The following is a 15,143-nucleotide window of genomic DNA, read 5'->3' on the forward strand; positions in this document are numbered from 1 at the left end:
TCCCCCTCGAATTATAGGCGATGTGTCAGAATCAGAGCAGGGAACAGACACTGGTAGACTAGAGGAGGTTGACTAGATGCTGTAGACGCGACGCGGAGCTTGCAACTACCATTGTTAGTTTTTTGGACAGTATTCTGGCCTCGTCGTTGAGTTACGAGAGTTACTAGACTAATTGGCCCAATAGTATATTTTGGTAATGTAAATATGGAGTCTGGTCTCCCATGTTTTGAGATTACAGTCTTCTGAGACCCGTACTGTAATCGTGGATGTTTATTTTGTTAAGTATGAATGGATTACGCTTTAAGTATTTGAGATATTTCAGTTTGGTGCATAGTATTGTTAAAGAAAAAAATTATCCGCTACAAATATTGCTTAATGCTAGATGCATGTTAGGAACATTGCATCTTATATGTCATGAACAGGGGTAGGTAACCTTGTGTTTCATGTCTCGACGCTTCAAATGTCCGTCCGATCCCAAGCTGAATTTGGGGACGTCACACAGAGAGTTCACTTGAGCTCTCGAGGTGAAGGTCGAGCAAACTCTATGGATCATGTTGAACAAATGCCATTTTTCGAGTTGAAGGTGGAGCAAACCCCACACGCTCGAGTTCGCTTGAACTTCAACTTGAGCTAATCTCGAGCGAACTCTCTGTGAGGGGTTTGTTCGAGTTTTACCTCGAGTGAAACTCGAGCGAACCCTCTGACTTGGTTTCCAAGAGCCATTTTCGAGCTGAAGCTCGGGCGAAGAGCAGTTCATAATTACAATGCAAGAATGGGTGCATTTCAAAACACAATAAGTTACCACAATTTACAATCTATTGTTTGATACTGACATAACGATATGTTCGTGCAACACCTAATGCTAGCAATTAGTTTCCTTGTTGCCTAGTAGTATGCATCCACAGAGGTAGTGCAATAACATTTCTAGTTATAGCCATCGCATGTGCCGATGCGGTCGACATATCAGGAACATGCGGTTCTTCACTGGTGTTCTCATCCGCATTCATATCTAGATAATCATTGGGATTGCTATATGCCACAAAATCCTGATCATTAGGTGTAACCATGCGGATGAAGTTATGTATTGTACAACATGCAATAATAAGATATCGTTGCCGAGTTTGAAGGTATGGGGGCATTAATTTTAAAATTCAAAAACACTTCTTCAAGACACCGAGAGTTCGTTCAATGACATTCTGAAGGGATGAATGCCGATAATTAAATAGATCTTTATACCCTTGGAAAGTTCGGCTACCATGACGTTCTGATATTTGATACCTCACCCTTGGATACAACAGCATAAATCCCTCTGTGCAGGGGAATGCAGGATCCACCAAATAATAATTACTTGCGAATTTAGTAGAACATTAATCTTTATAAATATGGTATATAATTGTATGGTACAAATTAAATAATGTGTAAAATTATCGTCTTGAAGCCATGGAAAATTGTTCCCCAGACGCCTTAACACATCGATTAAAACACAAGTATCATGGGTTGTACCCTCCCACCTGGCATATACGAATGTGACTTTCATATCAAAATCACAGACACATAAGACATTCTGGGCAACCCGGTGATACCGATTTATATATGCGTTAGCTACGGAAGCCGGCACAGCTCTGTCAATCATGATACCTTCCATTGCACCATGACATATCTGCAAATTTTGTTTTAAATTTGCATAAATCCTAAAATCATATTTTGCAAACATTACCGGGTTTGTAGAGTGCATTTTGCTATACGAAAGCAAATAATATATATCATAATTTACCTTGAACCATGGATAATGTCTGAGATTTCCTTCAATATAAGGCATGACCCCCGTTGTCTGACTTGGTTTAATGACATGGCGTGATAGGCCACATAATGCACGCATTACATTGTACACATGTTGATTTACAGTTTCAACCGAATGTTGAAATAGGTTAGCTCCATTTTGTTGAACTGCACCATGTCCGATGGTGTAGCAAAACATTCCTAAGGCTTCCTCAACGGTGACCTCTCGTGACGAATCACACAAGGCCACATCTCTATGTAATCGATCGCTTAAGGCCCAAAATGCATATACCTCCATTCAGAACATCTCCTAACAGTTATCAGGATGTCCATTTAGGACTGCGATGATGTACTCCCTTCCACGCAAGCTAATGTTATGTTGTGGCCTAGGCATAGGAGGTTGGGCACGGGATTGCTGATCCTACATGATCATGCTTAGAAGAGTCGCCTCTTCGTGCATATCATCGTTACTTGTTCTCCATGCATCCCGGTCTTCCCATCTATTTTCGTCAAATGTATTTGATGCGTTACTACTAGAACCCTCCTCGCTCGCCTCGTTCTCCTCAGTGTTTACGTCCTCATTCCACCAGCTATCATTGTCCATGCTGTGGTTTTAAAAATAATGTCGACGCAAACATTAAATCTGACTTCATATAAGTATTTGTAATACTAGGAATAAAAGGAATTCAAAAAATTATGGACTTAGCTAGTACTTTTATTAAAACCAAGCCAATGTTTGAACTTAAATTAGCCCACACAGAATAAGATTGTTAGAAGTCGATACAACTCTTAAAGTTATAGATAAAATAAAGTGGCAGATGAAAATAAACAAATTTGAGCACCATGTGTGGTTAGCATAGTGACTAGGCCCACTTTAATCTTAGCGCTAGAGTCATGTTCTGGAAGTCAGTCATGATATGAGGATCCACAAAAGCTTTTGCTGCACAAAGATGAACGTCCATAGGTAGGGGAAGGGTGATGTCATCTAAAAACTTCATACACTGTGCAACACTGCTATATTCTGCATCAGACCCACTATTCAAACCCTCGTCTCTACTGCGCTTAGAACTGCATATTTCAAACATCTTTGCATCCAAATATGCTCGTGCATTAGAAGTGGTGGCAATTGTTTGCAAGGTAGCATTAAGCTCTGATGAGATTGATAGCCTGGCTGTGTCCCTGTGTCACCTACGAGGATTCCTTTGGAGCGGCACGCCTCCTTGAGTCGAGGGAGTCATCTCGATGTCATCCAAATCATCTTGATGTCATCCAAAACGGGACCTTGAGACCTCGGGCCCTCAATTCATCCTCCAGTCGTTGCTCCGCCTCTCTAGAGCGGGTTTCCTGCGTTAAGGCATAATGCAACACCCCTGTTGCGACCGCCTGACCAAGAATCGTGTAGAGGACATCGTAGTTGGCACAACCGTTGGTCTTGAACTTTTTCCATTGGGATCGGACCTAAGAAATGGTAAAAATAATTAAACAAGTTGCCTCATATAAAATTAAAAAGCATATAATCAAATAATTGGCCATACATTGATTAGATAATGCAATAAAGTAAAAATACAATAATTACACCAAAAGAAGAGGAAGGTTACTTGGATCGCATTTGCCCAATGTTCTTCTGTAGCAATAACAATTTTTGTGACGGGGTTCCAACCCATGCCTGTTTGGCCCATTAAATCTGTAAACTGGTGTTGTGTCTTCTTAAGATCGGGCGATTTTTCCTTTCACTTGTGATGAATCAACTGGCTTAATACCAACCGCATTGAGGCGCGTGGCAAGTTGGACTGTGTCACGGTTTGTAATTTTGGACCCCACCAATTTACTCTCCAATGTTTCTTTGTATAACATGTCAACCAGCATCTCCTCGTACCCACCAGCCCACAGGTCACGATCACGTAGAACCTCAATGTCATCCATGGTATGTGACTAATGGGCAATAATGACAATACAAAAAATAGACCATGCAATAGACAATGCACTTAAATCCATATTATTACGTATTGCTATGCATCATAGAATGGTGCATGCATTCAGCACAAACATTTAAGTTGACTAATTAAATGCATGTAATATGTTCCTTTTGTTTATAAGTCAAATGCATGTAATATATCATAGAAGGAATCGAGGCCTACATGCGAATAATAAATTTATAATGTATTTGTACTGATGAGTTTAATACCTTGTACAAGGAGCTACCGAATGAGCGTAGAAAGTATGGCTGCAAGTTATACATAGCAATTACGAAAGTAAATTTTTAGAATCAATTATCAAAAAAGAATCAGATAACAATTAGCAAGAAAGAATTCTGTAAACAGTACTGTAGAAACCATGCAAATTGCTATTATTTAAGCCATATTACTGGCAAGAGAAATTGCAGGTCATAAATAAGAGAAATTGCAGGTCTCAAATTAAATTCTGTAAAATATACCCAAAAAATTATGGGAATCAATCAGAAACCTTTAGTACAAGTAACCGCTACAAATAACAAATTTAATTGCTCCATAGTCAATGCACCAACATTATGAGCAAAAACAATTTCAGTTAACAGAAATGCACTACATGTGTTTGCCAATTTTTTCGTATGAAACATTGAAGGTGAAATTAGACAAGATTGAGTTGAGATGGTTGCTTACCCGGTAAGAGCGCGTCCTCGGAGTCGTGATTGTTGATCTCTTGATGGTAAGACTTCGGTTGTGAAGCTTGACCGTGGAGGACCTCTGCTTCCGTAGTAAGATGGTGGTGGAGTATCTTGATTTCGGCATGGTGGAGTTATAAATAGAAAATTGAAAAAAAAAAAAAAACAAAGGGGGGGCACAGTCAATGCTTGCAGGGGGTGCTCACACTATCAAGGTTAGAGTACCAGACTTGAGAGATTGGAAATAAAGTTTGTGCCAGACAGAAATAAAGTTGAGTGTAGAGGGCAGAGGATTAGTTTGACCAAAATCATGCAGAGAAAAGATTCATGTTCAATTACCACGCCGATTGCAGAAGCGACAGAGGGATGCAGCGGTTTAGACGACAAAAGGCTAACCAAACACACTGTTGGAGCATGAGGGTTGCAGGCTGAGTTTGAGGTTGGTGGTGGGAAAATTTCCATTGACATAGTGGCCCAACCGTTACACCTTATCTTCCGTTGAAGCTATCGATTGTGGGGGATGATCAGAGTAATCCCTTCTTGCCCGATTGCTTCTAGATTTAAATTGGGTGTTGGCGATTCCAACTAATGAGTTCTTCGCGTGAAGCTGTAGCAGAGTAAAATGGAGATTGCATGGTGATTTTTAGGGCAACTAAATTTGGTCACAAACGGCTAGGGGAAGAAGAAGACATGAAAGAGAGAGAGGCAGAGATGCAGGTAGGAGTCAACGGATGGAAAAAAAAAAGCTTTCAAAAAAGAATAATGCTACGCTCACCGCTCGGAGTATCCCGCTTTACGTGGCATGCCTCGTTGTATGCCTTTAAAAAATAAAAAAGTAAACTTCCTTCGTCTAAATAAATTAGAACCTCCTTCGTCTTCAAAACAACCGGAACCCAAACCCATTTCAAATTTCATCTTCGTCAGCTTCGTCTTCAAGCCAGAGGAACCCATCTCAAATTAAAAAATATTGAGCTCCTTCGTCTTCAAGCTTCGTCTTCAAGCCAACCGGAACCCATTTCAAATTTCTTCAGGTCATGATCAGGCCATCCTCAAAAGTGATAATCAAATTCCTCCTTGTTATGCAGAAGCATGGTTACATTGGAGAGTTTGAGTAATGGAAGGCTAAACAAATGTGGCGTTATTAGTCCTCGTTTTGATGTAGGCATTAGAGAGATTGAAGGCTAGACTGCAAGGTTGCTCCCCTCGAGATAGTTTGGTTATATTGGTTATAATAAAAGAGGCTAGGAATGAGAATCCCTTTGTCAAAAAAACCTGATAAAAAAAAAAAAAAGTTCCAGTTCCAATTCCAGTGTGGGATCAACAAAAAAATTCCCTTTGTTTTACTTGTTTTAACAGAGAGAGAGATAGAGCAGGGGATCATAATATCCCTACAAATATATCTCGAACTGGGATGGAGGCTGTTTGAGGGAGGCAACAGAATGGGTTCTGAAACTGGAGGCTTGAAGACAAAAATGGAGGCTTGGCTTGAAGAAGAAATGAGAACTGGATTCTCTTTGGTGGGCAGAATGGGTTTGTCTGAAGAAGAAATGAGGAGCAGAGGAGGGGGATGTTGGGAGGGAGACCAGGTTTTTTTTTTTTTTTTTTTTTTTTTTTTTTTTTTTTTTCTTTTTAACACATGGCATGCCACATAGAACGGTAAGACAAAACGGTAAATATGAGTGGTAACTGTAGCATCGCCCTTCAAAAAAACACAAGTCACGAATCTCTGACATTTGGCAGGGAAGGGTTACATCTATGTACAGTGTAAAACCCACTGGGTTTAATTTTAGGATGCAGCTCAGCTCGGTGTTTGGTTCCTTGAAACGGTTTATCTAGTAACCAAACATAGCCTTTGAGATTTGTGGATTGTGTGAAATTCTTTGCTTCAAACTAGCTTTGAAAATGGTGGCTCCACAATTAGTAATATTGAATCAGAAAGATATGGTTGTAGAGACGGTACGAAAATTGTAGGCTTTTCCAAACCTTCCATATTTAATTGATTGGGGACCCAGGAAAGAAAAAAAAAAAGACCGCTTGGCAAAACCCATTTTAAGTCTTTTAGCTTATTTGTCTTACTTACCCACACCTTTCTGGATAGCTAAACAACGGATCAAACAATCCAGAAAGCATCAACCTTTAGACCATTATAATTTACTGAGAAATGCAAATTATATGGAAATTGGCGGTGGCGGTGGCGGTGGCGGTGGTGGCGAGACGGTACAGGGTCAATGGGGTTTGAGGGTTTGGGAATGCAAGGAGACATGAGGTGCATGGCTTTGTTGGGAATAGAGGAGAGACGTGGGGCTGGGGGAGAAATTGAAAATAAAAAAAGATGACATGGTAGGGCTATGTTAGTTTGTGAGATTATTTTGTGGGGTCTCTTTGTGTCTCTAGTAGTTTTCTTCTTTTTATATTGGGATGATTTTAATTAAAACGTGATCTTCTTTGTAGGGCTGTAAATAAACCAGTTTGTTTGATTGCCCGCTCATTACTCGCCCAGTTAAAATTGAATCAAACTCAATTCGTGAAAAAAAATATCTCGACCGTGAAAGCAAATATCTGCTTGATTAGTAAATAACACATACCCAACTAAACTGGACTCAACTAAGGCCTGTTATGGCGCGTTCTTTTATGCTCGAGTCAACTCGTTAGCTCGACTTGATTAAAGTTCATTCATATATTGATAGATATATAGATACACCTATGTATATTACACACACACACACACGTATTAGCTAATAATATAAGCATAGCACTTTTATAATTAAATATATAATATGTAACCTAATTACTTCTGCTTATATATTGAATATGCTTCATAGCTATATTTTATAAGTTGTACAATAATTAGTCGATAAGATTTAATAATTTCATATACTAGTATGTGAGAACCATATATGAAATAGATATATGCTATCATATTATGCGTATGTATTAATAATTTATGCATGCATATTATTGTTATTATGGATAAATATCAACTAGTTACATATTAATTATTTATAAATTTTTAAAATTTTATAATTCAAAAGAGGTTTTTGTTAGTTGTACAAATTCAATATTAGATTTTTTTATTTATCTAGCTTATTAATTATTAAATCTTATTCAAAAAATAAAAAAAGTAAACAACTCGAGTTCAGTTTTTGGACGAGATCGAGTTGGGAGTTTAGCTTACCGAGTCGAGCTTAAACGAAGATCAAATAAAAATCTTGAGCTCAAGCTCGGGTTTTTAGAGTTGAGCCGAGCTCGGCAAGCCAATGACCGGCTTGGCTCAGGTTGATTACAACTGACCTAGTTATGGAGCAATCTATGCATGATGTGGGCTGAAGTGTGACCATATTAATTAAGGGACGGAATTCATATAATTTTGTTACATGAAGATTTTTGAAACCAAGATCAAATCAGGAGGTAGTTGGACATATTGACACCTGATCAAAACGGAAATGTCGAACAAGTCTATGAGATCCACACGTCGTGTCTTAATTTGAGAGCCACATGTCGATTTATTTATTTTTGTTAATTTATGTCAAACGGAATTTCAAGTTTATAAATCATGTCTTAATTGGTCAACTTGTTTTGACCAGAATCCGTTAACATAAAACTCAAATCCGCTAAGTTCTTGTTAGATTCACGAATTGTGTCACGTATTACTATCCCTAAAGCTAATGTATTTATTGCATTTTTTTTATTGTTGACCCATGAAATTTCTACCAAATTCGATCCATCACACATGACTTGGACAATATTATTATTTTTGATAAGGTTAATGTCCAAATACTAAAATAATACTGAGAATGATGGTTGCCTTTAGCAGTCTTTGCATTTTTTTCTGTCATTGTGTCCAATAGTTTATTGGATGACCTCTTTGCATTATTTGTTTGGTGGAAATTTTGTTAACCCACGGCCCTATTATATATATATATATATATCTTTATATGTAATGTGAATGGAAAATCATTATTCATCAATGGCAGTACGTATGGCATATTTCCTCCGAGTTTTCGCTAAATTGAATCTAACGCTAATTCCATGGCCATCGCAACCTTCTACTGATCCAGTCATTGACATAGAAGCAGGAGTTCGGCCACCAGCTATTGGCTTGGTGCATGGTGGTTGAACCTGAAGGTCCTGAATGCAACAACATGGACTGGGCTAAAATTATCCTTCCTTCCTGCTTTACAACAGCTATCGATGTAACACTTGTCTACGTGCAAGTTCACTCAAATTTTCCTACAGCCTCCCATTTTCTGAATATGGCCATCGTACTCGCATTTGCTTCTTTCTTCGTTGGTTGGTTCATTAATCCCAAGTACGTTGTAACAACTAAAATTGTTGTCAACTGTTTCACATATACTGCGTTTTTCATAGGGATTACCATTCCTCTTCCATCGTCTCTCAAGATTACTTGATGGTTCATCTATGCCAAATCTCTCCTTGTAGTTTCGTTAAGCTTCAAAACAGAATTAAAAGCGTATTATGATAAGGCTAAAATGCTAAATACGACAAGTACAGGTGATGACCAATATGTTAAAGAGAAATGTTTTAGTCACAAAAGAATTTCACAAAAATAAACTCATAAATTGATGTGGTACGTTAGATTATAAAGTTACTTTTATTATAAAATCAATCTAGCGTATCATATAAAGTTATGTTAGTATGTGAGTTTATTTTTGTAGAATCTTTCTATTGAGGTAGCAGTTCTCTAGGTTAAATATACAATTAAATAGTCTTTATTTGCGGCGATTTCCATTTCGCCGTTGATTTTTTTCTTGAATTGGGAAATGCTGAGGGAGATCACTTGTTGTGGCGACTTTTAGAGAAATAGCGGCGATTTATGTCGTCTTAACAAAATACGGTGACTGTAGCGGCATCTTATTTACGTCGAATATGAAAATCACCACAATAATAGTTTTTGCAGTGATTATTACAGCCGTAAAAGTCATATGCGGCGAATTAATACTTATTAGCATTAAAAAGTGCCGGAAATAGACTTTTAACACTCGTCTTTTCCCCCTTATTTCTTTCTTTCCCGGCCCGATACTCTCTCTATTCTTTCTTTCCTCTATTATTTTTCTTTCCTCCTCCCCAAAAGGCCAAGACCATTGCTAAACTTTATGTGGATCAAGTGATGAAGCTTCATGGGATGTCGAGAAGCATAGTGACCGATAGAGACCATGTATTCATGAGCAATTTTTGTAGAGAGTACTTCAATATGCATGGGATGGAGTTGGCACAAAGTTCAACCTATTAGCCCCAAATAGATGGCCAAACGGAGGTGACCAACCGGACTCTTGAGCAATACCTTAGGTGCTTTGTGCACCAATACCCGAAGAAGTGGGAGGAGCATTTGGCATGGGCTGAATTTTGGTACAACACATCATACTACTGGTCTATTAAGATGACACCAATTGAGGCACTTTATTGGAGGCCACCACCGGTGCTTGTAGCCTATGAAGTGGGGAGTTCACTAAATGAGTTGGTGGATATGGAGCTTAGAGAATGGGATGAAGTCTTGAAGGAACTCAAGAAGAATTTGGCAAGTGCTCAAGACCAAATGAAGAAGCACTTTGACAAGGGGAGGAGTATGGAGTCCTTTTGTAATACCCGATTCCTACTACATAGGTCCTTACGTCATCTATTAAAAATATTTTTAAGCTAAATATTTTGAGATAAAGAATTTTATCATTTCAATATTTTACTAATCTATTTTAAAGATAGGTGTGCTTTTATTTTTAGGTGGGTTATGAAATAATTTAAGGGTGTGATTTTTATGACTTCGCAATATTTCTTTTAAACCCTTTAATTTTATTTACTCAAGAAATGGTCCAAACTCTTTTTTTATTTATCTCCTATCTTATGGGATAAGTTTGGGAAGCCAATTAAATCTCCTTCCTTCTCCTACACGCCGGCTTCCTCAACAAGCTATTGGACTTCTTCCTCCTCCTCTTATCCATCGGTCTCAAGGCATACAAAAGAAAAGAGAAAACCAGTCTCCTTCTTCACACAAGAAATCCTTCGGTTTCACTGAAGCCGCGTGATACCTCTCTTCCCTCAAGCCGATCTCTCTCATTTCGTAAATCTAAGATTTTCCACCGTAGACCTTCAAGGAAATCGACCTTGTAAGTGGTTTCTTTGGCTTTAATCTCTGGTTTGGACTCTTAGATTTATGTGTTTAGTCTAGGGTTTTGTTTAAGAAATTTCCTGTTTGTGTCCAGCTTTGAGATTTCAGATTTTCCTTTCTCTTCTTGTTGCCGTGTACTTCGTGGCTTCAAAAGAGACCCAACCAGGTAACACACCTTCCACGAATCTTCTGGCGAATTGGGGTTTTTCGGAATATTGTGTGAATTGATTTTTGTGTAGTAATTTCTAGGTTTAATTCTCATTTGTTCCCTCTATTAATGGCTCTAGTTGGGTGGTAGCCAAATAGAGGAATGAAGATGTTTTGTGAGATATGCTTTGCTCTGTTTCGGTGTTCCAGCCGTGTGTGTGTGTTTTCTGTTTTATGGTTCCAACTGTGAGTTATGCCCTGTTTTGGTGTAACTCCTTGTTTAACTAGGTTAGTCACAAGTGATGACAAATTGGTTGTGGTGTATATATGTATATGAAGAAAATGTGTGTTGGTTACTCTGTTTTGGGTGTTTTGCCGTGTGTTTCCTATTATTTGAAATGGTATATTTCTTAAGTTAACTTTGTTAGCCTCAAGTGTTGATTAATTGGTATGTTGATGTATAGATATATGTATGTGGACAGGAAGCCATGTGTGTGTGTCTAGGTTCTGTTTTAGTGTCCTACCGTGTGTTGCACAAAGCAAACTTGTAGTCCACCCTTGTGTTTTATCAAGTTTAAGCCATGTTTTAACCTTGTTAAAGTCATGTATTTATGTGTTAAATTAATGGAGTTAAAGTTTATAGTTTAAACATGTTTCCCTAAGATTTATGGCCTAAGTAAACCACCAAGACTTTTAAATTAATTTAGTAAGCTTACTTTAGGGATTCGTAAATTACCAAGAGTTGTATCTCTTTATTGGGACTGTTTTCAGAATATGTATACATATATAAGGCTTTCTTGAGTTTTTTTTACCACTCTTATATTGTTTAATTGTATAGATAGGATTTTAGTTAAGTGGAGGATGTTTGAGCCATGAAAATACTAGAACTTGCTAGCTGCCCATGCCTTGCAAAATTCTGAAATTATGTTCCATCATCATGGAAGCCTAAACTAGCCCTTTTACCCTTTTTTGCTCAACCTCACTCCTTGCCTAACCAAAGATAAACCTTAGTAGGAAGAACCCTTGAAGAACAAGTGACAAAAACCAACCTCTTGCAAGCATTGTCTTTTGTTAGATTTATTTCCATATGAGGTTGCAAAGCTATCAAAATGCTCCCTTTGACGAAAATTCCAGATTTTGCAATAAATTCTTATTCCTTTCCCTTTTCAAATAAATCCCTATCATCCAAACATTTTAACTTATGACTCCTACCCATCCCTTGTATAGAAAATAGTAGCCTTTAAAGAGGGACAACAAGCAAGCTTTATATTTTCATGGGTTTTTTAAATGTCGGAATGAGGATACTAAGAGTTGACTTAGTGCCATGTATGTAGCTAAATGGGTTAAGGAAGGCACTTAAAGTGAGCGCATAAGAGCGTCGGATAGTAAGGCTTAATGTGGAATGAATTTTAATGTGTTCATTTCATTTCATTGAATAGGAGTGTATTTCAAGATTCAAGGAACCTATTTGTAAAGCATCGAGGTAAGTAGCTATGACCATGCTTCTTACACCAAGTTCTCTTTATGAAAGAATGTCCCTCTCTCTTATTGCAAATGTTCTTCTAAAGAAAAGGGTAAATGAATATAGTATGTACAAACCCTTTCTTGATAGCCTCTGTTAAGCACCCTATCGATTATAATTGTGTGTATGTGTATAAGGTAATGCATGCATGTAGGATCTAAGTCATGAGGTTTCCATACATGCTCTCTCAATAAACTTATTGATTATTCCTATATGTAGTATAGCATGAAAATGTATATTGTTCATAAAAATGCATGTGCATTGAAGTAAGAAAGATGATGAAAATGTTTTGATTGCAAAGAAAAGGAAATGAATGTCTCATGTCGTATGCTTTAAGTGATGCTTTAAATGAGTTTTAAAATGCCCCTATGAACTTATGCTTTTAAATGACGTGAGGAAGGTGTTTTAAAATGTTCTGATGAACTGACGTTAAATATCCCGATGAACTGATGTTAAATGTCCCTATGAACTGATGTTTTATGGATGCCATGAAAAATGATGTTTAAGCTTATGCTTTTAAAATAATGTTTCTTCATGAATGTACTCTTAAATGAAAAGATGATGTTTAAGTTCATACTTTAAATGAAGTTTTCCCATGAATGAATTGTTAAATGAAAAGGACTGAAAAGAAAGTACTGAAAGGACTGCTATGAATGAATGAATGCTTTATTGTATGAAAATACGTAACGGCCACAAGAATGAATGAAAAGGGGTACCCAATGAATAAATGGGCAGATGGCAATGCCGGGTAGTAGTATCTGGTAGTGCACCCAGTGCTACACCCTAACAGAATGGGATTCCAACCCGTGGCCACAAGGCCGCTAACCCTAGCACGCGGGGCGTAACAGTGTGCAATGGCCTATGAAAGTGAAAAGATGAAAAGCATGTTTATGCATGAAAGTATGGTTTACTTCCCAAGAATGTTTATGCAAGAAAGTATGGCTTATTCCTTAAACTATTATGCATGAAAGCATTGTCAAGAATAGCGAAAATGTTTATGTATGCATGTTTCAAAAGAAAATAATAGATGCCTAGTATGTTCACTGTATGGTGTACTACTTACTGAGTATTCGACTCATTTTGTGTTAAATGTTTTAAACGTCCAGGTAATGATGAAAAGGCTGGGGAGCAAGGCATTACTGTAGAGGGAGAGGCAGACGCTTAGGACCTTCCCTAACGAGGACAGTTATGTTACGAATGATGGGTTATGTTACGTATAGATATTTTATTTTGGGATGGACTCTAAGAGTCCCTTAAGAATGAATGTTCGAATAAAATGTCCATTAGGTGTTCCATTTTATTAAATGAAAAATTTAAAGTGCACGTGTGTCATGTCCATGCCGATCGTATGTTATTAGAAAAAGAAAGAGAAGAAAATGTTGTGAGAAAAAGAAAAAGAAAGAAAATAGAAAAGAAAAGAACATGCATGTAAGTCGGGATTCCGTCCTTCCTGTGACGGGGTCGTGACACCTTTGAACCGGGTGAGTGGGTCTTTCTCAAGTACCTACCAAGAGAGCACAAGGCACTATCCAAGGCAACATTGAGCAAGTTGAGGGCTATGTATTTTGGTCCATATCAAGTGTTGGAGAGGTGCAGATAGCTTGCTTCAAGCTAGATCTACCGGCCGGGGTCCACATTCATCCTATTTTCCATGTCTCATGGCTAAAGAGGAAGGTTGGAGATCCAACCAAGGTGGTGAGTGAGATGCCCATGGCAGATGAAGAGGGAAGATTGTCAATGCAACCCGAGAGGATAATGGAATATAGGCTTGTGAGAAATGGTGGCCAAGTGAGAACCGAAGCCTTGGTTCAATGGAGGGGGCTTCCAGTTGTGGATGCTACATGGGAGAGTGTTCGGGTACTCAAGAATCAATTCCCAGATTTGGACCTTAAGGACAAGGTCAGTCTTTAAGGGGGAGGATTGATAGAGATGCAAGAAGGGCCATTCATAATGCCATTAGGAGGGCTAGGAGCGTGGCATTGGGGTGCATGCATGGCTCAGGTGATGGGTCTTTGGGTGCCTAAGACAAGGTCAACTAGAGGAGGATCAAGTCGTTAGCCAATTCCTTGATTTTAGGGGTTGGTTGGCAAATCCCTTGAATTTAGGGGAGGAGACAAAGCTCTTGATTTTAGGGGATTGGGTCGTTGCTAGAGGGTTGGCCGAATATCTCCTTCAAATTAGGGAGATTATCTAATTGTTAATTTGTTTGAGTTTGCTTTTTTTATTGTAGGCATTTGATAAGATTGTTTCCTCAAACTTAGGAGTTTGATTTATGTTTGAGATTAAGATTGTTAGAGGGAGTAATTGGGGCAAGGATGGTCGAAATCCTAGTGAAACCCTACTATTAATTTCAGTTTTTGGCTTGTAATTCATTATTATGCTATTCTGAATGAATGAGAATTTTCTTTTCTAATTTTTTGAGAATTGAGTGCTAGCCCAAGTTAGTCTTAATTTTCACCATCATACCAATTGGATCTTGGTGTTGCCTTGAGGTAACCCTAGATTCAATCACCCAATACGCCACAAACATTTGAGTGAGAGTGAGGCTTCCATCACACTGCCAACAGCCACGAACACACTGCCTCCCTCCTCCTAACACAGTAAATAGGCAAGCCAACCTACAACGCCTCTCGAACTCCTCTCTTTCTCTAGATCTCCCTTTCTCCCTCACTACTTCTCTTTGTCTCAGCCATGGACGATGGAAGCTCAGCCACCAGCCACCATGAACAACAGCCCAAAACCCCAAGCGCCTCTATCACCCTCTCTGTCTGTCTGTTTGTCTGTCTCTCTCTCTCTCTCTCTCTCTCTCTTCTCTCCTCCATACGCCACCTCATAGTCCCCTATTTTAACGATTTGAATGGCGTTCATTTCATGCCATTGCTCTGGTAAGTAGCTTAATTTGTTCTTAAATTATTTGCTTTGGAATAATAATA

The 15,143-nt window shown here is 38.3% G+C and overlaps 1 protein-coding gene and 1 long non-coding RNA gene across 2 annotated transcripts; one reads left to right on the forward strand and one right to left on the reverse strand.

Moving 5' to 3' along the window:
• Positions 1–869: 869 nt before the first annotated feature.
• Positions 870–2,077, reverse strand: LOC121242291. The gene is made up of 3 exons (XM_041140178.1): positions 1,775–2,077; positions 1,512–1,660; positions 870–1,029 (listed from the first exon to the last, which is right to left on the reverse strand). The coding sequence occupies exons 1-3, from the start codon at positions 2,075–2,077 to the stop codon at positions 870–872; spliced, it is 612 nt and encodes a 203-aa protein (XP_040996112.1).
• An 8,494-nt stretch (positions 2,078–10,571) lies between these two features.
• On the forward strand, positions 10,572–13,503 carry LOC121243623. Its single transcript, XR_005936202.1, has 3 exons — positions 10,572–10,707; positions 12,128–12,171; positions 13,317–13,503. It is a non-coding gene; the product is annotated as an uncharacterized LOC121243623 (long non-coding RNA).
• The last annotated feature ends 1,640 nt before the right edge of the window (positions 13,504–15,143 follow it).

Source organism: Juglans microcarpa x Juglans regia, chromosome 8D, assembly GCF_004785595.1.
Source record: "Juglans microcarpa x Juglans regia isolate MS1-56 chromosome 8D, Jm3101_v1.0, whole genome shotgun sequence".
Lineage (NCBI taxonomy): Eukaryota > Viridiplantae > Streptophyta > Magnoliopsida > Fagales > Juglandaceae > Juglans > Juglans microcarpa x Juglans regia.

Coding starts and splice junctions, on each gene's coding strand:
- LOC121242291 (XM_041140178.1), bottom strand. CDS start 2,077: ATGGAGGTATATGCATTTTGGGCCTTAAGCGATCGATTACATAGAGAT. Junction 1,661..1,774: donor GACATTATCCATGGTTCAAG/GTAAATTATGAT, acceptor CAAAATTTGCAG/ATATGTCATGGTGCAATGGA. Junction 1,030..1,511: donor GTCACATTCGTATATGCCAG/GTGGGAGGGTAC, acceptor TGTGGCATATAG/CAATCCCAATGATTATCTAG.